This window comes from Phyllobates terribilis, unplaced genomic scaffold, assembly GCF_046119375.1.
Source record: "Phyllobates terribilis strain yellow unplaced genomic scaffold, ASM4611937v1 Scaffold_2__4_contigs__length_985480577, whole genome shotgun sequence".
In the NCBI taxonomy this organism is placed as follows: domain Eukaryota; kingdom Metazoa; phylum Chordata; class Amphibia; order Anura; family Dendrobatidae; genus Phyllobates; species Phyllobates terribilis.
Genome location: NW_027362762.1, coordinates 848565471 through 848591263, shown reverse-complemented (window position 1 = coordinate 848591263; position 25793 = coordinate 848565471). Strand labels below are relative to the sequence as shown.

The window sequence follows — 25793 nt, the reverse complement described above, 5'->3', positions numbered from 1 at the left end:
CTTACTCAGTCACGTCACTAGCTTTGTATGTAATGTCCTAATACATTTATGAGCATTTTTAGAAGGCAGGTTTTCACTAGAAATATATATTATGCCTTTACATTGAGAGCTGCTGTCAGGGGTGCCATGAGCCAGTATAGTATTTTTTTACAACACTTTCTTGCCATCAAAAAAGTGCTGAAAACCTGACAGATCCTATTAAAGGGAATCTGTCACCAGGTTTTTGATACCCCATCTGAGAGTAGCATGATGTAGGTGCAGAGATCCTAATTCCTGTGATGTGGCACGTACTGAGCCACTTGCTGTCATTTGATAAAATCCTGGTTTTATCTGCTGCAGATCCAGCAGTTCTCTGAATGCGGAGCTGTATATAAAACGCCCACACCACTGATTGGAAGCTTTCTGCCTATGTACAGTGTACACAGAAAGCTGGTAATTGGTGGTGGGGGATGGGGTTGTACAGAGGTCATGAACATGTAATTTTGGATCTGTTAGAAAATACACTGCTCAAAAAAATAAAGGGAACACTTAAACAACAGAATATAACTCCAAGTACTTCAAACTTCTGTGAAATCAAACTGTCCACTTAGGAAGCAACACTGATTGACAATCAATTTCACATGCTGTTGTGCAAATGGAATAGACAATAGATGGAAATTATTGGCAATTATCAAGACACCCTCAATAAAGGAGTGGTTCTGCAGGTGGGGACCACAGACTACATCTCAGTACCAATGCTTTCTGGCTGATGTTTTAGTCACTTTTGAATGTTGGTTGTGCTTTCACACTCGTGGTAGCATGAGACGGACTCTACAACCCACAGAACTTGCTCAGGTAGTGCAGCTCATTCAGGATGGCACATCAATGCGAGCTGTGGCAAGAAGGTTTGCCGTTTCTGTCAGCGTAGTGTCCAGAGGCTGGAGGCACTACCAGGAGACAGACCAGTACACCAGGAGACGTGGAGGGGGCCGTAGGAGGGCAACAACCCAGCAGCTGGACCGCAACTTCCACCTTTGTGCAAGGAGGAACAGGAGGAGCACTGCCAGAGCCCTGCAAAATGACCTCCAGCAGGCCACAAATGTGCATGTGTCTCCACAAACGGTTAGAAACCGACTCCATGAGGGTGGTATGAGGGTCCGACATCCGCAGATAAGGGTTGTGCTCACAGCCCAACATCGTGCAGGACGCTTGGCATTTGCCACAGAACACCAGGATTGGCAAAGTCGCCACTGGTGCCCTGTGCTCTTCACAGATGAAAGCAGGTTCACACTGAGCACATGTGACAGACGTGACAGAGTCTGGAGATGCCATGGAAAGCGATCTGCTGCCTGCAACATCCTTTAGCATGACCTGTTTGGCAGTGGGTCAGTAATGGTGTGGGGTGGCACTTTGGAGGGCCTTACAGCCCTCCATGTGCTCGCCAGAGGTAGCCTGACTGCCATTAGGTACCGAGATGAGATCCTCAGACCCCTTGTGAGACCATATGCTGGTGCGGTTGGTCCTGGGTTCCTCCTAATGCAGGACAATGCCAGACCTCATGTGGCTGGAGTATGTCAGCAGTTCCTGCAAGATGAAGGCATTGAAGCTATGGACTGGCCGCCCATTCCCCAGACCTGAATCCGATTGAGCACATCTGGGACATCATGTCTCGCTCCATCCACCAACGTCACGTTGCACCACAGACTGTCCAGGAGTTGGCAGATGCTTTAGTCCAGGTCTCGGAGGAGATCCCACAGGAGACCATCCGCAACCTTATCAGGAGCATGCCCAGGCATTGTAGGGAGGTCATACAGGCATGTGGAGGCCACACACAATACTGAGCCTCATTTTGACTTGTTTTAAGGACATTACATCAAGGTTGGATCAGCCTGTAGTGTGTTTTTCCACTTTAATTTTGTGGATGACTCCAAATCCAGGCCTCCATTGGTTAATACATTTGATTTCCATTGATGATTTTTGTGTGATTTTGTTGTCAGCACATTCAACTTTGTACAGAACAAAGTATTCAATGAGAATATTTCATTCATTCAGATCTAGGATGTGTTATTTGAGTGTTCCCTTTATTTTTTTGAGCAGTGTATATCTCTCACAGCATGATGGCTTCCTTCTTACACTTAAGAAATGACAGAGCCTAAAATAGCTGCCTTGAAAGTCAGAAAATATACAGGGTGGTCTATAAGTAGGTGGACAGAAAGTGTAATAAGGGTATGAAGGGGGAGATTTATCAAACATGGTGTAAAGTGAAATTGGCTCAGTTGCCCTTAGCAACCAATCAGATTCTACTTTTCATTCCTCACAGACTCTTTGGAAAATGAAAGGTGGAAAGCTTATCGTCCACGTCTAATTCATGGTTTATTGGAGCATGATCCAGACAGGCGGCTGCAATTTAGTGAGATTATGCTTAACGAAATTGAAGAAAATCCAGTAACTTTAGATAACATTATGTGGAGTGATGAAGCTTCTTTCAAATTATCCGGCCATATTAACAGACATAATTGTATTTACTGGTATAATGAGAACATGCATTTAACATTAGAGCAACAACTAAATGAGCCTGGTGTCAATGTTTGGGGTGGTATTTCAAGTTTTGGTGTTTTAGGACCAATATGTTTTGATGGAACAGTCACAGGAGATAAGTATCTTGACATTTTAATGAATCAAGTTGTTCCCCAGTTACAGCAACAGCCTAATTCAAATGACCTTAATTTCCAACAAGATGGGGCTCCTCCACATTATTCAAGAGTGGTCCGCGAGTATCTTGATGAAACATTTCCTAATAAATGGATTGGCTGAAGAGGCCCGCTTGATTGGCCGGCACGCTCACCAGACTTGACCCCAATGGATTTTTTATTTTGGGGAGTACTCGAGGACAAAGTTTATAGTCGAAAACCAAAAAGTGTCAGTGATTTGAAAAATTACATAAGAGATGCATTTCAAGAAACTAATACCCAAAGAGACTTGTGCAAAAAAGTTTGTCGAAGCGTAAGAGGCAGACTTCAAAGCTGTGCAAATTGTAATGGAAAACAGTTTGAGCACCTGCGTTGATAAAATTTAAGGGCTTTTGTATTATTGTTCAGAATAAATTGTCAATGTTATGTTTGTGTTAGTAAACATTTATTTTGATTTATATATAAATTTACATTATTATTTTCTGGCCACCTACTTTTGGACCACCCTGTATTTACACATAGATGGTATTATTTCTCTAAAAGCGAACCTACCAGTAACAATAACAGCTATGGCAGATTCTTGCTTTCCAACATTATCCACCCAGGAGTTTGGCTTTCAAGTTCCAGTCAGTTTTACTAATTTATTAAACTTTTGCCACTCTCTTCTCCACCAGAGGTTGCGTTTTGTTTTGTCGAACATTTCAAACCCTCAACTAGTATTACACTGACATACACTACTGTTCAAAAGTTTGGGGTCACCCAGACAATTTTGTGTTATCCATGAAAACTCATACTTTTATTTATCAAATTAGTTGCAAAATGATTTGAAAATATAGTCCAGACATTGACAAGGTTAGAAATAATGATTTTTATTAGAAAGAATAATTTTCTCCTTCAAACTTTGCTTTGGTCACAGAATGCTCCCTTTGCAGCAATTACAGCATTGCAGACCTTTGGCATTCTAGCTGTTAATTTGCTGAGGTAATCTTGAGAAATTTCACCCCATGCTTCCTGAAGCCCCTCCCACAAGTTGGATTGGCTTGATGGGCACTTTTTGCTTACCATACGGTCAAGCTGCTCCCACAACTGCTCAATGGGGTTGAGATCTGGTGACTGCGCTGGCCACTCCATTACAGATAGAATATCAGCTGCCTGCTTCTTCCCTAAATAGTTCATGCATACTTTGGGGGTGTGCTTTGGGTCGTTGTCCTGTTGTAGGATGAAATTGACTCCAATCTAGCGCTGTCCACAGGGTATGGCATGGCGTTGCAAAATGGAGTGATGGCCTTCCTTATTCAAAATCCCATTTACCTTGTACAAATCTCCCACTTTACCAGCCCCAAAGCAACCCCAGACCATCACATTACCTCCACCATGCTTGACAGATGGCGTCAAGCACTCTTCCAGCATCTTTTCAGTTGTTCAGCGTCTCACAAATGTTCTTCTGTGTGATCCAAACACCTCAAACTTTGATTCGTCTGTCCATTAAAACTTTTTTCCAATCTGTCCAATGTCTGTGTTCTTTTGCCCATATTAATCTTTTCCTTTTATTAGCCAGTCTCAGATATGGCTTTTTCTTTGCCACTTTGCCCTGAAGGCCAGCATCCCGGAGTCGCCTCTTCAGTGTAGACGTTGACACTGGCGTTTTGCGTGTACTATTTAATGAAGCTGCCAGTTGAGGAGCTGTGAGGCGTCGATTTCTCAAACTAGAGACTCTAATGTACTTGTCTTGTTGCTCAGTTGTGCAGCGGCGCCTCCCACTTCTCTTTCTACTCTGGTTAGAGCCTGTTTGTGCTCTCCTGTGAAGGGAGTAGTATACACCGTTGTAGGAAATCTTCAGTTTCTTGGCAATTTCTCGCATGGAATAGCCTTCATTTCTAAGAACAAGAATAGACTGTCGAGTTTCACATGAAAGTTCTCTTTTTCTGGCCATTTTGAGAGTTTCATAGAACAAACAAATGTAATGCTCCAGATTCTCAACTAACTCAAAGGAAAGTCAATTTTATAGCTTCTCAAATCAGCCAAACCATTTTCAGCTGGGCTAACATACTTGTGCAAGGGTTTTCTAGGGGTTTCTAAACATCCATTAGCTTCTTACACAGTTAGCAAACACAATGTACCATTAAAACTCTGGAGTGGTGGTTGTTGGAAATGGGCCTCTATACACCTGTGAAGATATTGCAATAAAAACAAGACGTTTGCCGCTATAATAGTCATTTACCACATTAACAATGTATAGCGTGTATTTCTCATTCATTTAATGTTAGCTTCATTGAAAAAAAAATGTGCCTTTCTTTCAAAAATAATGAAATTTCTAAATGACCCCAAACTTTTGAACGGTAGTGTAAGTCTGCAATACTTCACTTTTAGCAAATATGTCGTGCTGCATGGATACAAATCACAATCAATGGACACTTTGTAACTGGTTTGGAATGTATTTTTCTTTACCCTTTTTAATTAAATGTCTATATAAGTTTTATTCTGGGCTGATTTATGGACTTGTCCTCTTCCAATTGTGTTGCCTGCAGGAGGAGCAGCACTACCATCATATGTATTTAAAGACGCTAAGTATTCTGCGATCAGTGCAGCACACCCGGGAACAAGAAGAGGCATTACACCAACATCTTAGAGACGCTAATGAAGCTTTGGTAGGTCGGGTACATCCCCCTCTGTTGTATTGTTTCATTGATGAGGATTACTCTTGTATGTTGCAGAATTTATACTAGGAAAGATATTCATGTATGATTAGAGAAAGGAAAAAGGCACACAGCCAGAGATACAGGACAGTAAGTTTAATTACACACCATATAACTCCACAATTAAAAACAAAACCATGACAACCCCATAGATCTGTATAAATCACTGTACAACTATGAAATGCAACAATAGTAAATATAACATATGTTGTAATATCCCTCTAAGTTGAAATATATGCAATCAGTAACATACCAATATGACCATAGAGGCACCAATGGAACTTTGAGTAACATAGATAATAATAGTCAAGTCCAAAACCATATGATATAATATTCCACAGTATGCTGTAAGAAGTTAAACACATCCGAACATGTAGTAAGTACTGAAACCACAAATAAGCAGGATCAATAGCCCTCTGATCAGGAATATAGATATAAACACATATAGCGGGCATCAGAAAAGTGCTAATAGCAGAATCAGTCAGCGCATGCATGCAACCCTGGAAATGTATGCATAAAGGAGAACGCAACTGTGAGCTGAAGTTATATGGTGTTTATTAAAATGTCTTGTCCTGTATCTCTGGGTGTGCACTTTTTTTCTGTATTGCTTTTTTTTCTTTCTCTGAGGGGGGTTCTTTGCAGTGGTAGCACCCTAGTTATTGTTACATTTGGCTGTGCATCTATATTTTTTTCTCACTACATATTTATCTGTATGAAGGCATTAGATATTTGTATTGCCAGAGCCTGTTCAACCCTCACAGAAATAGTTATCTGCTGAAAAGTAATCTAATCTTGTCCAGTTTTGCTCCCCTATAAGTCAATATGACATTTTTTTTGTGCCCCAGTCTAAAGCCCCCGTCTCACATAGCGAGATCGCTGCTGTGTCACGGTTTTGGTGACGCAACAGCGACCTCACCAGCGATGTCGCTATGTGTGACACTTTGCAGCGATCAGGCCCCTGCTGTGAGGTCGCTGATCGCTGCAAAGTGCCCTGGACCATTTTTTGGTCGTTGCTCTCCCGCTGGTCAGCACACATCGCTGTTTGTGACCAGCGGGAGCAGCGATCAGGCTGGTAACCATGGTAAACATCGGGTTACTAGGGGCACACGCGCACCTAGTAACCCGTTGTTTATCATGGTTACGAGCCTGCTAAAGTGAGCGGTAACCGCTCACCGTAGCAGAGTGGTAACCATGATAAACAACGGGTTACTAGGTGCGCGTGTGCCCCTAGTAACCCGATGTTTACCATGGTTACCAGCCTGCTCCTGCTTCAGCAGGCTTGTAACCAGGAGCAGGACATCGTGGAAAGATTCTTTCCACGATTTCGCTGCTCCCCTGATCGTTGGTGAGCCTGCCTGTTTGACATCTCACCAGCGACCACATAGCGACGCAGCAACGATCCCTGACAGGTCGTATCGTTGTCGGGATCGTTGCAGCGTCGCTAAGTGTGACGGGGCCTTAACAGTAGGACATCTTTAACAAATCGTGTTATTTTACAGTGGACATTTATCACCTATCCCTATTCATAGATTAGATGATAAATGTCTGATCATGAGGGGCTCCACCAAAGGGACCCCCACTAATCTGAAACTGTGATCACAAGCTCTTTGTTCTCGCTCCATAACCAGTGTGAGCAATAGTAAGAATGGTGCAGTGGTCATGCATACCCCCTGCTGCAGGACTCCTTGTCTATAGGATTGAGCAAAATAACTGAGCCCTGTGCAGTGTCAGGCCAGTAGACCCTGAATGGACTGGCATGGCACATGTTAATCTGCCATTTTATTGTAGTCATGTGGTAAGCTCAGGATCCCCATTCTAGTAATCGGTGGACTCCCCCAGGAATCAGACAATTATCACCTATTTCTCTACCGCTTCAATGGGGCACACAGGAAACCATGGCTGTATGCTGCTGACACTAAGAGGCTGACAAGAGGCAAAAAAGTTAGCTCCTCCTCTGCAGGTTACACCCATCAACTGGAACAAGCTAATCCGTTTTAGCTTAGTGTCAGTAGGAGGCAGACAAAGTTCTACAAAGTTCACACCTACCCCTCGACAGATGCAAGCTTGGGCAGAAAGGTTTTTCAAGCGGCAGTGACCCATGTTCCCACCTAACTTGATTTGCCTCTTCTCCATTGTTTTGGTTCTATTTGTTCCCACTTTTACATTGATGGCGTATCCTTATGATAGGTTATCAATGTCTGATCGGTGGATGTGTGATCAGCTGTTTCCAGTTTGATTGTCGGAACCCCACCGATCAGACATGGATGACTTATCCTAAGCATAGGCCATCAATGTTAAAGTCGTGGCCAACCTCTGTAAATGTATGCATTTAGGGCTTAAAATATTTTTTTGCTGTCTTGTCTTGCTGGCTACAGTGTGAGTAATAGGGTCAGCCACATTATCTTTATTTAACAGTTGTGTTGGGCACAGCTCTCCTATCCAAACAATGGCTGCTGGTGTCCACTGATGGACGGTCATGTGACCAGACTTGTCTATCAGTTTCCTCCAATAGAAAAGAAGCTTTCTCATGTGAGGTTTTGAATAGGACAAGGTTGATGACAGGTCTGGTCACATGCTCCTCCAGCAGCAGCCATTGTATGGACAGTAGAGCTGTGCAGGCTGTGGGGAAAGCTGCAGTAACGAGAGCAGGAGGAGAAGGTGTCATATCTGTATAATTGTAAGGGCCGCAGTCATGTCACCAACAAATCTGTCAATATAAAGATATTGTGGCCGACCCTGGTAACTCACTCTGTAGCCAGCAATACACAGTGCAATACAGCAGCTATAGGAAGCAAACTGTGCAAAATTTTTAATTAAATTCAGTTGCAAAAATAATTTTTAGCCCCAATTGCATGCATTTAGGTAAGAAACAAAATCATCCCCAAAAATGGACAACCCCTTTAATGTACGGTTTAAATTAATACTTTTTGAAATTTTTGGACACACAGATACTAAATGTTTATTTTTTACTTTTAAGGGAGCTTTCTGGGTTCAGAAAATTCCTTTTCTCAATACTCCTTCCACGACAGCATTGGAGGATGTTGTCCACACCCTATCGGGGGACAGAATCACTGAATCACAGAGAGGTTAAAAGCCCCTCCCCGCCATCAATCCCCAGTGTTTTCCTGTCCCCCTTGGGGGCATGGAGAGGTCCTGCAGTGCTGTCGGCCGGCAGGCGGCATTGTATCAGGCTATACTTGCCGGGCAGTGGTCGGTCAGGGCGCTCCCTCCTCCCTCCATGCTGCTCCCATTGGGACCGTTCCGGGCTTCCTGCGCCCCATAGAGGGTAAAGCAAGCCGGGTGGTTTTCATGCCGGGGGCCTGCTGCAGCTCCCCGGCATCTCCTCTTTCCGCCGGCGTTCTGGGCGCGCGCACCGGAAGTGATGTCAGTGTAGGTCCTGTCTCTTCCGGCCTGTGCGTTCCACGCTGGGACGCACGGTGCGGGCGCTCCCAGAGCCAGCAGGCGCGGTCTGGGCGCGCGTTCACCTGGGTGACGTCACTGCAGGTCCTGCTTCTGGCATGTGTGCTCCATGCTGGGACGCTGAGACTGAGCGCGTCCCAGGGCCGGCAAGGCCCATATCGAATCGAAGTGGCCCTCAAACTGACCGGAAGGGGGAGGGGACTGAGGTCCCTTGCTGGGAGGCACGGTTTTTCCATATAAAAACCCGCCTGAAGACTCCAAAGGTAAGGCTATCTTCACCATGGAAGGTGACAGATCCAGTATCCCTGCATCTGCAGAGCCCAGCACGCCCTCGGCTACAGTGAGTAGTACCTGGGTGGTCACTAAGGGGTTATCTTGGCCTCTCCTTTAGATGACACTAGAGCTCCCCTCCTTTTAGTTACATGGGTCCCCTTCTCTTCCCCTTTCTTAGGAAGACAAGGCCCCTGCTTCTAAGAAGGATAAAGACCAGCCCCGTAGATGTGGCATCTGTGCTAAAAAGTCATCTTATAAGAAGAAATTGTGCCGGCCCTGTACAGAGAATAATTAAAGAAGAAAATCCCTCTCTAATTGAGGATCTTAGATCTCTTGTTAAACAGGAGGTCCAAGTAGTTAGACAGGAGGTCCAAGCCTCTTTTGCTGCACTGCCTGTCTACTCCTCCTCCAGGCCATCTCCCCCTAAGAAAAGGAAGATCCAAGAGTTAGACTCAGATGTAGTCTCTATTGATGTTAGTAGCTCTGCCTCTGACGTTTTGGATGAAGTAGCATCCTTAGGGCATGCCAAAAAAGTTGAAACCGGAAGATACTATTTTTCCTCGGACAACTTAGAAGAATTATTGGACGCAGTTAGAGGCACTATGGGGCTGGAGGAAGTCGAGCTCCCCTGTTCCGTTCAAGATGAAATGTTTAGGGGCCTTAGATCAAAAAAAGCAGACTGGGTTTCCTGTTCATGAGGTCATTAGAGATCTCATCCGATAGAAATGGGAATCCCCAGAAAATCGTCTAACCACCCCTTCGGAATTAAAGCACAGATTTCCGTTGGAAGGTGAGGAATTTCATTGGGACGTCCCTAAGCGGGACATGCAGGTGGCAAGGGTTGTGAGGAAAACCTCACTTCCCTTTGAGGATTCATCCCAATTGAAGGATCCATTAGACCGGAAAATGGAAAGTGTCCTTAAAAAATCATGGGAAACCTCTTCTGCCTCTCTCAAGACGAATATTTCATTGACTTGTTTGGCCAGATCCCTCTTCAAGTGGCTGGCCCAACTAGAGGAACATCCGTCTCAGAGCACCTCCAGGGCAGACCTGCTAGACTCCATCCCTCTCCTTCAAAAAGCCATGGGCTTCTTAGCGAACGCCTCGGCTGAGTCAGTCCGGATCGCGGCTAGAGCAGCTGTCTTATCCAATACTGCCCGCCGTGCGCTGTGGCTCAAAACATGGAGTGGGGATGTTACCTCTAAGATTAAACTCTGTTCCATTCCATTTCAAGGGAAATATGTATTCGGGCCAGCACTGGATGATATCCTGGAGAAGGCCTCGGATAGGAAGAAAACCCTTCCTGAACAGAAACAACCTAAAAAACGTCCCTTTCGACCTTCCCAGAGTCACCCCTCACAATATAGAGGAAAGGGAAAGTCTGGGCGCTGCAGCTATCCTAAGGGCGGCAGGGGTCTTAACATCCTTGTTCCCCCAGCAACAACACCAGCAGCAGGACAAGCAATGACCTGGGCCGTGTAGGGGCGCGTCTCTCGGATTTCTTTCCCCAGTGGCAGGAAATTTATTCTTGCCAGTGGATCCTCAATACTATCAAGGGGGGTCTTCTATTAGAATTCGAGAGTTTCCCCCCTCGAGTCCTGAGGGTCACGTCCCTTCCCTCTCTGGGGGCTTGGGAATTGCTCTGTCGGTTTACAAAACCTGCTAAAGTCCGGAGCAGTGTCTCCGGTCCCCCCTGGCCAGGAGGGTACAGGTCACTACTCAAAATTTTTTCTAATAAAGAAACAGTCAGGCATCCCACGCATCATAATCAACCTGAAATCCCTAAACCATCACATCAAATGCAGGCGATTCAAGATGGAGTCCATAAGGTCATCTATTCCCCTAATAGGGAAGGATTATGTCATGGCAACCATAGACCTAAAAGATGCATACTTCCATATGCCGACCCACAGGAAGTTCCTGCGCTTTGCGATTTCCAGGGACAACATAACACTACCAGTACAACGTACTGCCCTTCGGCATCTCTTCAGCACCTCGGGTGTTTACGAAGATTATGGCACTCATCCGAAAACAAGGGGTCTGCATAATTCCATACCTGGACGACATGCTGATCGTCGCCCCTTCAGTGGGGATTCTCGATCTTCATGTCTCCGTAACCCTAAAAACCCTCAGCTCATTAGGTTGGGTTCTGAACCTGGGAAAGTCGGAACTCCTTCCTTCGTCGAGGAGAAAGTTCCTTGGTGTCTTACTGGACTCCAACAGACAAATGTCATTTCTTCCATTGGAGCATCAAACAGCTCTCAGAACCAAGATCTCAAATTTCAGACACCAGAAGAATCCAACATTGAGAACGGCAATGTCTGTATTGGGGTCAATGACAGCCTGAATCCAGTCAGTATCATGGGCTCAGGCCCAGTCAAGGTCTCTCCAGGATCATATCCTAAAATCATTGAACAGACAAAGGGACTCATTAAACAAAGGGACTCATTAAACAAACGGACCAGGACTCCTGGCCGGGTAAAAGCTTCCCTTTCTTGGTGGTTAAGCACCCATAAGCTTCGGAGGGGGATTTCTTGGACCCAGGACCCTCTAATCACAGTGAATACCGACGCCAGTATACCCGGATGGGGTGCCATGGTGGCCCAGACTCCTTTTCAAGGCAGATGGAGTCCAGAGATCAGTGCCAGATCCTCCAACTTCAGGGAGCTGAAGACAGTAGAAAAAACGCTCAGAGCAGCAGTCAACCTAATCCAGGGTGCTCCCATCAAGATACTCTCGGACAATGTGACTACAGTCGCCTTCCTTCGTCATCAGGGAGGTACGAGAGTAGACAGCCTAAAACAAATCACAAGTCGAATATTTTCCTGGGCAGAACAACATCTCCTGTCAATTTCGGCGATCCACCTGAAAGGCTCAAACATTCAAGCAGACTTTCTAAGCAGGGAAGACATTCAGCCAGGAGAGTGGAGCTTGAATCCTCAAATATTCCAGTCAGTGGTAGCAAAATGGGGTCTCCCCGAAGTAGATCTCTTTGCCAGTCGCCTAAACGCAAAACTTCCCCTCTTCTTTTCATTGGACAGAAGAGACAATGCCATGAATCTAGATGCATTAGCCCATCCCTGGCATTTCAAACTGGTGTATGTTTTTCCTCCAATTCCCCTGATAGCAAGAACTATCCAGAAAGTCAGGTTAGAGAGGGTGGCAACAATTCTAGTGGCCCCTCTGTGGCCCAAAAGACCTTGTTTCGGCGCCATCATGGAACTTTGCCTGGACGGTCCCGGAATACTTCCACCGGTCAACAACCTTCTCTCACAAGGTCCCCTATTTTACTCAAATCCTCAGTGGCTAAACCTTGCAGCCTGGTTACTGAAGCCGAGATCTTAAAATCCAAAGGTCTCTCTGAAAAGGTTGTAAAAACTCTTCAACAAAGTAGGAAACCAGTAACCAATGCTATATACGGCAAAATATGGAAAAGATTCCTATCATGGTATGCCCCGGATATTCCTGACACCTCACACCCCAACATTGCTCGGATCCTTGATTTTTTACAGAATGGATTGGAGTTGGGCCTCAAACCTAGTACACTCAAGGTGCAGATTTCAGCCCTAAGTTCCATATTCGACCAAGATTTGGCCTCTCACAGATGGATCAAAAGATTCATAACTTCGGCACTCCGACTTCACCTAAAAAATCGATCCCATGTCCCATCCTGGGATCTTAATGTGGTGCTCCGGTGTCTAACCCTCTCTCCCTTCGAGCCTCTGTCCTCCAGCACAATACAGACTCTCTCTCATAAGACTGCCTTTTTAGTAGCCATAACTTCTGCACGGAGAGTAGGAGAACTGGAAGCTCTCTCCATCAGAGAACCTTACATGACTGTGACTGAAGATAGAATTACTCTTCGTTTTGACCCCTCCTTTCTCCCAAAGGTCGTTACAGACTTCCATCGTTCCCAGGAGGTCATCCTTCCCTCCTTCTGCCAGAAGCCTTCTAATTCAAAGGAAGCAGAGTTCCATCTCTTGGATGTCCGTAGAGTTGTTCTTTATTATCTGCAACAGACTGAGTCTTGGAGATTGGATGAAAACCTATTCATACAACACTCAGGGCATAACAGGGGAAGGAAGGCAGCTAAATCCACTATAGAAAGCTGGATTAAAAAAGCGATCGAGGAAGCCTGCGTCAATCAACAGTTGGATCCACCGATCGCCTTAAAAGCTCACTCTACCAGATCCACATCAACTTCTTGGGCCGAAAGAGCGGGCGCATCTACGGAGAAGATTTGCAGGGCAGCTACATGGTCTTCCCTTCACACATTTTCTAAACATTATAGATTAGACTTATTGTCCATTAGGGATTTAACCTTTGGTAGGAAAGTCCCTCCCTAATAAAATATGGTTGGTATTCCTCCAATGCTGTCGTGGTAGGCGTATTGAGAAAATAGAATTAGTCCTTACCGGTAATTCGGTTTCTAGAAGCCTTCCACGACAGCATAAATTTCCCTCCCTATGGATTCCATATAACTGTCAGGTAACCTGGGGATTAATGGTGGGGAGGGGCTTTTAACCTCTCTGTGGTCCTGTCCCCCGATAGGGCATGGACAACATCCTCCAATGCTGTTGTGGAAGGTTCTAGAAACCGAATTACCAGTAAGGACTAATTCTATTTTTCGCTGGCTGCAGTTTGCTTGGAAAAAAAAGTAAAATATTGTTCTTTACATACATTCCCCGGGTCCAGCTTTGAGTCTCCGCCACTGCTCTCACTGTCTGTTATTGTTCGCAGTGCTGACATAATGTCAACAGCGCTGCAGCCAATAAGTGATCTCAGCGGCTCTGTCTGGCTAGATAGCATAACCCGCACAGAGTCACTGCTCACTGATTGGCTATGGCAAGCGTGCGTCAGTCTCTGCTTTTCCAGGGAGATGATGGCTGTGTAACACAGCTGGCATCTGCCTTGAATGAAGCAGGCTTTGTTTCTGAGACGGCTTCATACTTTACTTAGTGTCATATGATGAAAATATAGATCATTGAACATTATGGAGTTAAAGCACATCTGTCACCAGATTTGCCTACAATACCAAAAATTTTTTGGTCCTGATGAGGCTGGTGTATTTTCATCGAAAATATGTCGGAATGACTGTACAATCCTTTATTAAGGTTTAAATTTAAGCTGCACCCTCCCATGCTGACTTGCAGCTCTTCAGTGTCCCTTCTCCCTGTTGTTGAGATCTCGTACTGCTCAGTACAAGCTGCAGCTGTCAGGCTGGGTGGGCCGCAACTGAATATACTTGGACTAATTAGATATTTCATTCTAAAGCTGATGTAAGCAAAAAAACATGCTCTTCTATGCCTTTTGAACTCCAAATTAATAAGATTTGTTTTACGAGGGCTCGGGAGATCAATACTGCACAGCCTTGTACTGTGTACCCAGGATTTCTGGTGTATTCGCGCATGTAGAAAAAAAAAGGGTCACAGAAAATGGAAAATTTACCTCTGAACTGTGAGCCAATAGGAACTTTAATGGCGTGAATAAAATTGTAAAACTTCCCCCGTCCATCAGTGTTACCTGACGACCATTATCAGCTCAAGCAGTTGTCACTTGACCCTCATATGTGCACTTTCCAGACTTGGTCACGTGATGGCTAGCAACTTTTACTACTTCTCTCAATGCTTTATTGATTGAAGCTAGTCGGTACATGACCACAACTGTGCAAATCACATGATTGCGGCCACATGACGACTGATTGCACTGACAATACAGAGGAATCCTCACTGTGTGCTAATTGTGCTTATTGCACACTGTTAAGATTTAGCAATCTACAGACACATAAAATGACTGCAGAAAATTACCTGAAGCCTGGAAAACACCTTCAATATCAAAATGACAGTTATTCTGACATGGATTTTCAAAGTAAGTAAGTAGCCTCAACAGGTCTAAGAGATCTATGTAATAATCTGTGACGCTTCTATTGTGAAATCTGGTGACAGATCCACTTTGATTAAGCCAGATCTTCTGTTCATATTTTCTGTGAAAAATGATTTTTTTTTTCCCTACCCAAAAGCGATCTGTATAGTTCGGGTCCCCTGGTAACCCCGCGTTAGCCGCTTGTTTGTTTTATAGATGTGTGATCGTCAATCTGTGTATAATCTCTGACCTACACCATATTCCTTGTGTATCTTTGCATTTAACAATAATCCTTTTATATAATTTGGATTCTGAGATGAGAATTCAGTAACTTGATGTGAACATGTTCTGCTGCAGACACTACACAAGACTGAAGCTTCATCTATCATAGAGTTTGCAAAACGTCTGTATGAAAATACACAAAAAGACAGAGCAGACCTACAGCGAAAGGTGAGGACTGAGGTTTCCAAATCCCCATTGAATAATGTCACTATTTTGTGACATAACAAAGTTATTTCTTGCCCTCAATTTCTTTCTGGGGATGAAGTTATTTGAGATTACAGGTTTGCAAGAAAAATAGTCTTCCACATTATACAAACACAGAAAAGTAGAAATAGGTTACCTTTTAAAGGGTTTTTAGTGTTAATAATGCTTAGTGAAAAGCCCCCCCCCCCTATAATATACTTTCATTTAATTCCTCCTCTCCTAGGATATTTGATTGCTGCGATGTAGCAAGCAGCTGATTAGTGACTGCTGATGTGCCCATTCTGGCTCCATGAGCTGAACACATCTGCAGCTGCACAAATCTCTCCGCTAGTTCACCACAATGTATCCGCCCAGAGAGCATTACCAAGCGTCGCTATCCATTTCTCACATGACATCAGGACTATGTGCTGGTTTGACGTTTCTGAATGTAAACAGCGTTATCATTCATTAACAGCCAATAGACATCTTGAAAATTTTGACAAACTTAAGCTTTAAAAATGAAAAAGAGTTTTTATTTTACTGCACTAAAGATACTAAAACAGCAAAGCGCGGCTGTAACACGGCACTGTGCCGCTCTGAGGCTGGCGCAAGGTAGAAAAAGAAGGTTTGGTCTCCGCCCTGTGGGCACAACTGTCTCTGCAAACACTAAGCATCTGTTTTACTCTACTGGCAAACAACCTGTATTTTGTCTACTGGATTTTTTTTCCCCAGTTTTTGTTTCTTTCTATCCTTCTTCTTTTTTTTTTTTTTTTCTCTCACTGGCAGCTCCTCACTGGCAGTGCCACCTTTGTCAGTCACCTGTCCTGCAGGTTGCTTCCTCAGTATAATGTCCCCTCTTCTGTGTGTGTCTTCCTCCACTTCCTCATCCTTCCGAAGCTCCCTGACTTTTCAAAGAGTACACTTAGCATTAGGATCTCGTCCTTCCCTCATACTAGGCTGCTCGGCGTTGGATAAGGGCACGGGTATAGCGGAATCCTGTTTTAAGGAGACCTTTACCTGCTAGTTATCCCCACTAGGTTTCCATCTGACTCCTGCAACAAAAGAAAACCTTCGGAAAAGAGAATTTGTAGAGTGGTTGTCCTTATTGCCCTCAACAAAAGATAATTTTGTTAGGGGAGATAATAAAAGTGAGTCAAATGACAGGAGAAGGAATTCTCCTCGATCATTTAATTGGTTGCTGGCATTCTGCATATCCTCAACTGTTTTAGCTGAGAAATATCCAGAGTGCTGCAGCGGATTATTTCAACATATTGATATAGTACTGGAGGCATACCATAATTTTGGCGCTATCGTCTGGTACTATTAAGATGAAGCATTTAGACAGAAGCTGGCTGTCCACCCATCTATTGTTGGGGGATAAAGGATGTTGGCTTGTAGATAAATTTGATGCTGCCACAATGCCACACCAAGACTATCTAAACTTGGTCAGAATATTTGTAAAGGCATATGCTTCGCCTTTAGGCTAAGTGCCCACGATGCAGAAATGCTGCGGATTTTTGCTGAGCTTTTCTGCATCTCTCTGCACCTCCCTTGAATATGCGATTTTGCATGCGGGTTGTCAAGCGCTTTTCCAAGCGATTTTAGCATCACTTGGAAAGTGCTTGACAACTTGGTCACACAATATAAATCCATGCAACCGGCATGGATTTATACAGTGTGACCAAGTTACGATGCTGCAAATGCAGCATCAATAGTAAAAAAAACAAACAAACATTGTACTCACCTTCCGATGGCCCTCGGTCTCCTTCTCCGGTACATCCGGTGTCTTCGGCGGCTCATGGTAGTGTAAAAAGACCTTCCATGACGTCATTTAGTCATGTGACAGGTGACGCGACTGCCGACGTTAGCAGTCGCGTGACCTGTCGCATGACTAAATGACGTCATGGAGGGTCCGTTTTCCACCGCGAGTAGTTTAAGAGCCAGCAGCACCGCCCGGAGCAGACAGGGGGCCATCAGAAGGTAAGTATATGTTTATTTTTTATTTGCATTTTTTTTTTTTTAACTACAGGTACTATGGTACCCGGGTCTGGAGGAGAAAAACGCATAGTGGGCACGCAGCCTTAATGAGTCTTCTTGTAAGTGGTTAAATAACTGCAGGCATAGACACTAGTGCTGTTTTTGATGTGGCATGTATCCTATGTCTAAATGTTTTAAAAAGAATAATCAATCAGCCAAATCCTAAGGAATCCTTTCTCAAAAGTGGTGACAACGGTGAATCTGTAAAAAAAAAAAAAAAAAAAAAAAAATGCTCCCGTGGTTAGAAGTATTTCCGGATAGAGTCAAAGCCAAAATTAGTTTTCAATGGTTTTCGTTGGTTTTTCTATTCCAAGATTTAATGGGATTGGTTGTTGCTGGCCTAATAACTTTCTGTACTGGATGATGATTATTCTTTGCTGGGAAATTTCAGGATGTCCTGAATTTGTGGCAAGCACATAACAAACAGCGTAGGCAGCATTCTGGCCGGACACGTCTGCTCTAACACTTGTTTGAAAAAATCTGCTGCCCTATGTCTGTGTGATGTCGCCAAACTATGGGCTCTCTTTCGGGAAAAATAAAAAGCGTATTGACTATCCATCCTTCGTGTTTCTGAGGATCCGACCTCCTTTGTCAGAAGTGGTTGTGGTGTTGTGGGGGGGCCAAGCCTCTTTGAGCCTTGGCTTGTGGACAGTCGCTTGGATTCTGATGGTTATTTAATAATTAAAGTTGGATATCTGTTTTTAATAAAAGTTTGTTAGTAACTCGTAATAAAAATCACAGCCTGTTTAATTCAACAAGTAGTTTCTGTTTATTCTTTCAATTGAACTTTATTTAACATAAAAGGAGTTGGTCTTGTGTTACCATGTCCTTTTCCACTTTTTGCAGGAGTTGATTGCTAAGTGGTGAACACCTCCCTCTGCCCTTCCTCTGGTTGTTCGCTCTCCAGAGCCACCACCTTGCCTATTTCCTATTGACCCTCTGGATAAGAAGATTGACCTTCCCTTTTGTCAGCAAGTCCTCTATGGTTTTGGTCTAGGAGCTCAGGGTCATCTTTTAGAGTCCTGTGGGAATAACTACTGAAGCTCTCTCTCCTCTCAGTTTCTGCACACACTTGTCCACTGCAGAAATCCATTCTGTCTCCCTTTAACAAGTCAGTAGACTCTTTGGAGGTTTGCACCTACTTCACCATTCATGTCCCCAGAAGACATCCTGTGGTGGTTGTCAGCCGCTCCTGTGCTCCTCAGCAAGTCTTTCCTTGCCATCCATTGGAAGGTGGTGACCACCAATGCCATTCTCTAAGGATGGGCAGAGATGTTTACACTGCACACCACTCATGATCTCTGGTTACCTTGAGGAGTCTTGTCTACATTTCTTTATCTGATTCTTTTTGTGAGGTAAAATATTTCCCTGCCTGTTTTTAAACCATGTTTTACCTGCTGTAATGTCTGTATTACTCTCTTTTGCTCCTTCCTCTGCCCAGGAGATGTGGGATGATCAGACCATGTCCCTGTACGGTCAGACACAGACATTACACAGTACACAGCAGGGGCACATTTATAAGATTATCTCAGCACCTCTAATTGTGTAACTTATTATTCCAAGATCCATTGAGTAAAATTAACTTTGTTTGTGGGACAACCCCTTTTAAGCAGGTTAGGACTTTCTTCCAGGGGGGTGACTCAATGTGACTCTCCTTAAAGATATCTGTGGAATCTTGGGACCTCAACCTTGTCATATTTGTTCTTTTATAAAAGTTTTGAGTCTTATTTATTTTACTTATATATAGCGCCATTAATTCCACAGAGCTTTACATACTTTATCATCACTGTTCCCATTGGGGCTCACTATCTAGATTCCCTATCAGTATGTCTTTGAAGTGTGGGAGGAAACCGGAGAACCCAGAGAAAACTCATGCAAACACGGGGAGAACATACAAACGCCTCTCCTTGCAGATGTTGTCCTTGGTGGGATTTGAATCCAGGACCCCAGCGCTGCAAATCGACAGTGCTAACCACTGAAGGGATTTCTCCTAAATTTCTCTCCTAGAAAATTGAATTTCTTATGGCTATCATGTCACGGGTGTGTCCGGTTTGACAAACAGTCATACGGGGTCCGGCTGTAGAAGGTCGCTGCGTTTGGCCTTGCAAACCTCTTCCTCTTCCTTTCATGATCCCTTTCCCTTTAGGACCCAGCGGTAATCCTCACCTTGCTTGGGGATTCTACCATTAGGACCCAGCGGTGATTCTCACCGTCTGCTGCTAATTTAGCACACCCTTGCTGTATTCTTAAATACACTCAGTTTCTCCAGAGTTGCTGGTGATAGAATGTTCTGATCTATTCAGGCCTGGAATTCTAGCAGTCGGCTAGAACTTTCTTTGAGTTCCTTTGTGAATTGTTGCCGTGTTTCCTCCGGTGTCATCTTTAAGCTAAGTGTATTCCCTTGTTTGTTTCCCTTGTGTGTACTGTAGTTGCAGTGGGGCTGGTTAGTGCGCACCCCCCCCCCCTCCCTACTTAGGGCGTAGCTTTAGGGTCAGCTAGGGCCAGGTTTCCTACTTGGCGATAGGTGCAGAACCTATATAGGATCCTTAGGGGAGTCAGGGTTTGTTGTATGAGCTGTTTAGGGGTCTCCACTCCCCCTTTCCTTACTTGTAGGGCACCCTTCCCTTTTCCTACCGTTATACACTGGGTTCCCCCCATATCCAGCGTGACGGATCATCTCTATTTGCAAGATGTCTGAGCTTGAAACACTGTCCTGCAAAGCTTCCTTTCTTGTTCTCAGTCAGTCTTACACCCTATGCAGTCTTTTCTTCCAAATTTAGTTTCGATATTTCACATCAATGAGGATATAGTCATCCCTTCTTTTTTCGCTTCTCCCCTCTTTCCTGTAAGCATTTTCTTCACTGTCTGGATCTGGTCAGAGCCATTAGTGCCTTTTTATTATTAAATTAAGTATTCCAGTAATTATTTTTGTGATCCCTGGTGGGCAATGCAAGGTTCGGCTATCCTCCAAGACTTAAATTTCTAAGTAGATTAGGACTGCGACTTTTGGGTTACTGCTCATTCCATATGAGGGCAGCCTTGCCTTAGGTGGTGGTCTTTTCCTGAGATTCAGGTCATAATGGTTCCTGACTTTAGTTTTCTTTATATTGTTTATTGCATTGTTTTTGTTCCTGCATTTGGCACAAAACTGAGATGCCTAGCATTTCAGCAGCCCACCAGTAGAAGCCAACTCATCTTTTTCTACCTAGTGTCAGACCGTATGTCTCCCAATATCTTCAAAAGGAAAGGAATTTTGCAATGAATTCACTAAACAAGTTTTTATATTTTATACATATTGGGGGTTAATAATGCGATGCAAGTGAACAAATAGCAGTACTCATCTTATTGTCCTGTTTGTATCCTAGTTGAGCCATAGCCGCAAGCTTTTAGCAGATCACATGAGCATTTTGCAGAAGATGAGCGAGAAGCTAAAGGGCAATCAACTTCAGAGGGATGAAATGAAAACCCTCATGGAAGAAGCTATACAGGCTAAAGACGCGGTATTTAATCCTGTCCCTTCTCGTCAATATAAATAATACATTAGTACCTTAGGTATGGGGCAACATGTCTGGGTGTATATAGCACCCACTAATGGATTTCCGAGCCTGACATATCTAAGTTTTCTTTTATTTATCGTTTCCTTGTAACTGTATAGGACACCTACATTTTCACACTGTTGCCACAAAGCTGAATGTCATTTGACTGCAATATTTTTGTATGTGTTGACGTTCTTCTCAGGCGAACCAATGTCTCCAGGAGCTTGAGATCCACTCTTCAGCAGTCATTACACAGCTTCGTGGGGATTTAGAATATGAAAAGCAGCTATCGGAGTCTGTAAAAGAGGCTTATGAGCAGCAGGTGATTTGCAAAGTTTGTACTGTTTAAAATAGAACTTTCAACAAAGTTTGCATGAATCAATAGTACAATAAATTATAAGAAACTTTGTAATGTACAGTACAGACCAAAAGTTTGGACACACCTTCTCATTTAAAGATTTTTCTGTATTTTCATTGCTTTGAAAATTGTACATTCACACTGAAGGCATCAAAACTATGAATGAACACATGTGGAATTATATACTTAACAAAAAAGTGTGAAACAACTGAAAATATGTCTTATATTCTAGGTTCTTCAAAGTAGCCACCTTTTGCTTTGATGACTGCTTTGCACACTCTTGACATTCTCTTCATGAGCTTCAATAGGTAGTCTGAAACTGGCTCACATGAGGACCGCCCCAGGAAAGGAAGACCAAGAGTCACCTCTGCTTCTGAGGATAAGTTTATCCGAGTCACCAGCCTCAGAAATCTCAGGTTAACAGCAGCTCAGATTAGAGACCAGGTCAATGTCACACAGAGTTCTAGCAGCAGACACATCTCTTCAACAACTGCTAAGAGGATACTTTGTGCAGCAGGCCTTCATGGTAAAATAGCTGCTAGGAAACCACTGCTAAGGACAGGCAACAAGCAGAAGAGACTTGTTTGGGCTAAAGAACACAAGGAATGGACATTAGACCAGTGGAAATCTGTGCTTTGGTCTGATGAGTCCAAATTTGAGATCTTTGGTGCCAACCACCGTGTCTGTGCGACGCAGAAAAGGTGAACGGATGGACTCTACATGCCTGGTTCCCACCGTGAAGCATGGAGGAGGAGGTGTGATGGTGTGGGGGTGCTTTGCTGGTGACACTGTTGGGGATTTATTCAAAATTGAAGGCATACTGAACCAGCATGGCTACCACAGCATCTTGCAGCGGCATGCTATTCCATGCGGTTTGCATTTAGTTGCATCATCATTTATTTTTCAACAGGACAATGACCCCAAACACACCTCCAGGCTGTGTAAGGGCTATTTGACCAAGAAGGAGAGTGATGGGGTGCTACGCCAGATGACCTGACCTCCACAGTCACCAGACCTGAACCCAATTGAGATGGTTTGGGGTGAGCTGGACCGCAGAGTGAAGGCAAAAGGGCCAACAAGTGCTAAGCATCTCTGGGAACTCCTTCAAGATTGTTGGAAGACCATTTCCGGTGACTACCTCTTGAAGCTCATAAAGAGAATGCCAAGAGTGTGCAAAGCAGTCATCAATGCAAAAGGTGGCTACTTTGAAGAACCTAGAATATAAGACATATTTTCAGTTGTTTCACACTTTTTTGTTAAGTATATAATTTCACATGTGTTAATTCATAGTTTTGATGCCTTCAGTGTGAATGTACACTTTTCATAGTCATGAAAATACAGAAAAATCTTTAAATGAGAAGGTGTGTCCAAACTTTTGGTCTGTACCAAAACCCTCAGCCATGTCAGTAGAGCGGGAAATGGCTCCTGGCTCCGCCACTTCCCTCGGTGAAAGGCTCTTGGCATCAAGCTGCATTGCCTGGATGCACATCCAGTGACGCATGCGTTCCAAGGTGAAGCTTCATTCTACGGACTCGGGGATCAGGGGGGTCTCAGCGTTCTCTTCCCTCTGTCAAGCAGTCCGGGGCCGACACCTCTCTGGGCAGAGGTCCCTCAGCCAAGAGCCAGCCTGTGCACCCTCTGCAGTAATGCAGCATTCCCAGTGTGATGCCGCTTCCCTCCATGATGGGCTCTCTGCATTACCAGCTCCCCCTGTTCTAATGGGTGTGGAGACAGCACAGGTGTAGATGGGCTAGGCCTCTGGGCAGTTACTAGCCTCATGCCTTATGCCAAAGCTAGGCCTAGAGCCTCATGTGCTGAAATTTGATTTCAGTTAGTTGCATGTCATGGCTGCACAGGGCCTCATGATTGGGTTTAACAGTTTGGCTTATGCCAAGCATGTTGGTCTCTCTGTATGGTTGAATAAACACATTCTTCACTGTTGTCTGCAGACCATTATCAGTCTAACCACTCTATCCATAGGACACATGGTGTTATTTCAGCACATTATCTCCATGAAGTCTGCCCTCCAGCTGTGCCTCATTAAATTGGCTCCTTCAGGTGGGGCTAGTCTGACAATTGAGATGTACTACTCGTATAGGAGGTTTATCCTGAGTTCAGATCAATTACTCTCTTGATTGAAACTCTGAGTCTAATCTCTGGTCTAGCGCATTCAAACACGGCCCTAGTCTGTGCCTTGTAGTGCCTCTGTGCCTCATGGTACATCTGTGCATCGTTGTGCCTTATAGTGTCTCATGGCACCTTAGGGTGCCTCATGTTGTCTCATAGCACCTCATTGTTCCTTATAGTACTTTGTTGCACCTATGGCTGTGTGCCTCAGGAAGTTGGCATCTAGCTTTTTACTTTGTGTCTCCAGCCTACCTCTTCACACTTTCTCGGGCCTCGATTCTGGTTATGGAATCCTAGTGTTTCTGGACCCAGATTCAGCTTCCTTTGCCTCAATCTTTGCTTCTGGGCTTAGCCAGAGGAACAACTATGCTCGGATTGGCCTAGTATTCTGTTTGGAACAGGAGTCCCAATTCAGCTACTACCTTTAAGTACTAGAGTTATGGTTGAAGAGACATGTCTATTGAGTGCATCCTATAACATGACATACTACTGTTCCAGGAGTAGAAAAAGCCATGAGATAGCTGCTAATCATATTGGGGGAAAGAATCCTTCCCGACTCCACATACAGCGATCGGTCTAGTTTCCTGAATCATCCTCCTGTAAAGGATTCTAGTCCCATAGTCCGTAATATATTTATCAAGTAGGGTATCTCGACCCTCTTTGTACTTTTGTCGTGAATCAACAGTACAGCTTCATATGGCAAAGGATCCCGTACTCACTACTCTTAAAGCAGTCAGGGCGCCTACAATAAAGAATCTGTATCCGGGGTTTTTACCGTTAAGAACCCATAGTCCCACTGCCTCGCAGTAGATAATCTCCCTCTGTGATGGGAAGAAACTTTCTTTCCTCTAGTTATAGAGGAGCATCCCTGTCACAGGCGCAGTCCGGGTGTACCAATATCACTGAGAAGATCTCCTGGTGTTCCCTCAATTATTTTACACATGGTAGTGGGATCGCCTTTTAGGCCTTTATTTTCTCCAGGCCGAGCCCAAGTTTGATAACCTCGCCCAGGATATATTAAAATAAATAAGATATATATAAAATAAACATTGACATGAGATGCGTGGACTTGTTTGTTGTATAGAGGCAGTTTCTAAAGGATTATGGGAAGGGGTTCTTACCAGTCCCTGGAGTTTTACCAAGGTCCTGGATTATGAGCCATCTGTGAATGACAATTAGTTCTTGATTTTCTTCCTATATGTATATGGCAAAACCAATGGTAAGGGCATTGATTTAGGCCACTTTCATTAATTTCAGAGCCCAGACTCCCTAGAGTTTTAACATCGGCACCACAGGGGTGATGATCTACGCTTTCCTATCAGGGTTTCTGATGAGGAGCCCAGCATTGTTAATGGCAGGGGATGTTACCTGCCAGCCTACATGTTCATTGGTTTCAATAATATCCAGCCCTTGAGGCCTAGAGATCTAGAGAGTCAGAATAGACGTCCGTGGGCTCCTGGATGAGTAATGTATAGGCATCCCAATGCTCTGCCCATTTATCCATATACTAACTGTTATTGGTTTGATCTTCCAGCAGTTCAGGGCCTTGGTCCTAGAGGACTCATCGTGCTGTGGTAAGCTGGTCTGTAACCAAGGTTTAGTTGGAGCCCAGGAGGACCGTTGAAGGAACAGCCCTGTGTTATTCAGCACATGCAAGTTTATTGTTGGTCTACAACAGTCTTCATTGGGCTTGTGGCAGAGGCTATCACCATGCTTTTGCTGGGCAAAAGAGGTGTTTAAGGTCTATTCTATGGCTGCAATGTTATATGTATAAGCTTTCTAACAATCACAGCAGTTCATTATTGGTGTTGGGGTACAACAGGGGAATCTCTGCCTCCCTCTCTGTTTCTGCTGCATAATTTATCACATTTATACTGAATATTTGCATTATAGATATATATCAGACACTCGTTATGGTGATTTATCTTTGCAGATCTCTTTACTTGTCTATAATTCTTCTGATCGTACAGATCTTTTCTATACCTGGCCTGGTTCCTGCCTAGAACTTTGGTCCCTTGAGGCTTCTGTACCCACCCTGGTGCTATTTATTTGGTATTTCTCCTATTGTGCTGTCCTTAGGGACCTACTGGAAAAAGGGAATTGGACCTACCGATAATTCTGTTTCCAAACAGTTTCTTAGGACAGCACCATTATTTCCTTGCCTTATTTTTATCTTTGGGCTTGCGTGGGATCGGTCTTGCTGCGGAAGTTCGTCTGGTCGCCATTGCTCGGGGCCGAGCTGAAGCTGTTAAAGTGGTTCTAACATATGAGTTATATTAGCTCGTATAGACCATTTGCATCCATCCTTTGGTGGTAATTGGAAAAACACTGGAGGGTGGAGGTGGGAGTT

The 25793-nt window shown here is 44.2% G+C and overlaps 1 protein-coding gene across 9 annotated transcripts in view; it reads left to right on the top strand.

Annotated features, from left to right (window-relative positions):
* The window catches only part of SPAG5 (sperm associated antigen 5), a 79380-nt gene that overhangs the window by 7641 nt on the left and 45946 nt on the right, over positions 1 to 25793 (top strand). For 2 of the 9 annotated variants that reach the window (XM_073667863.1, XM_073667860.1), the window contains exons 7-10: positions 5198 to 5317; positions 15278 to 15370; positions 20788 to 20922; positions 21161 to 21280. In XM_073667863.1, coding sequence (XP_073523964.1) covers positions 5198 to 5317; positions 15278 to 15370; positions 20788 to 20922; positions 21161 to 21280 — 468 coding nt within the window. The remainder of the gene's footprint in view (positions 1 to 5197; positions 5318 to 15277; positions 15371 to 20787; positions 20923 to 21160; positions 21281 to 25793) is intronic. The other 7 variants (XM_073667871.1, XM_073667870.1, XM_073667874.1 and 4 more) reach the window with 5 other exon arrangements.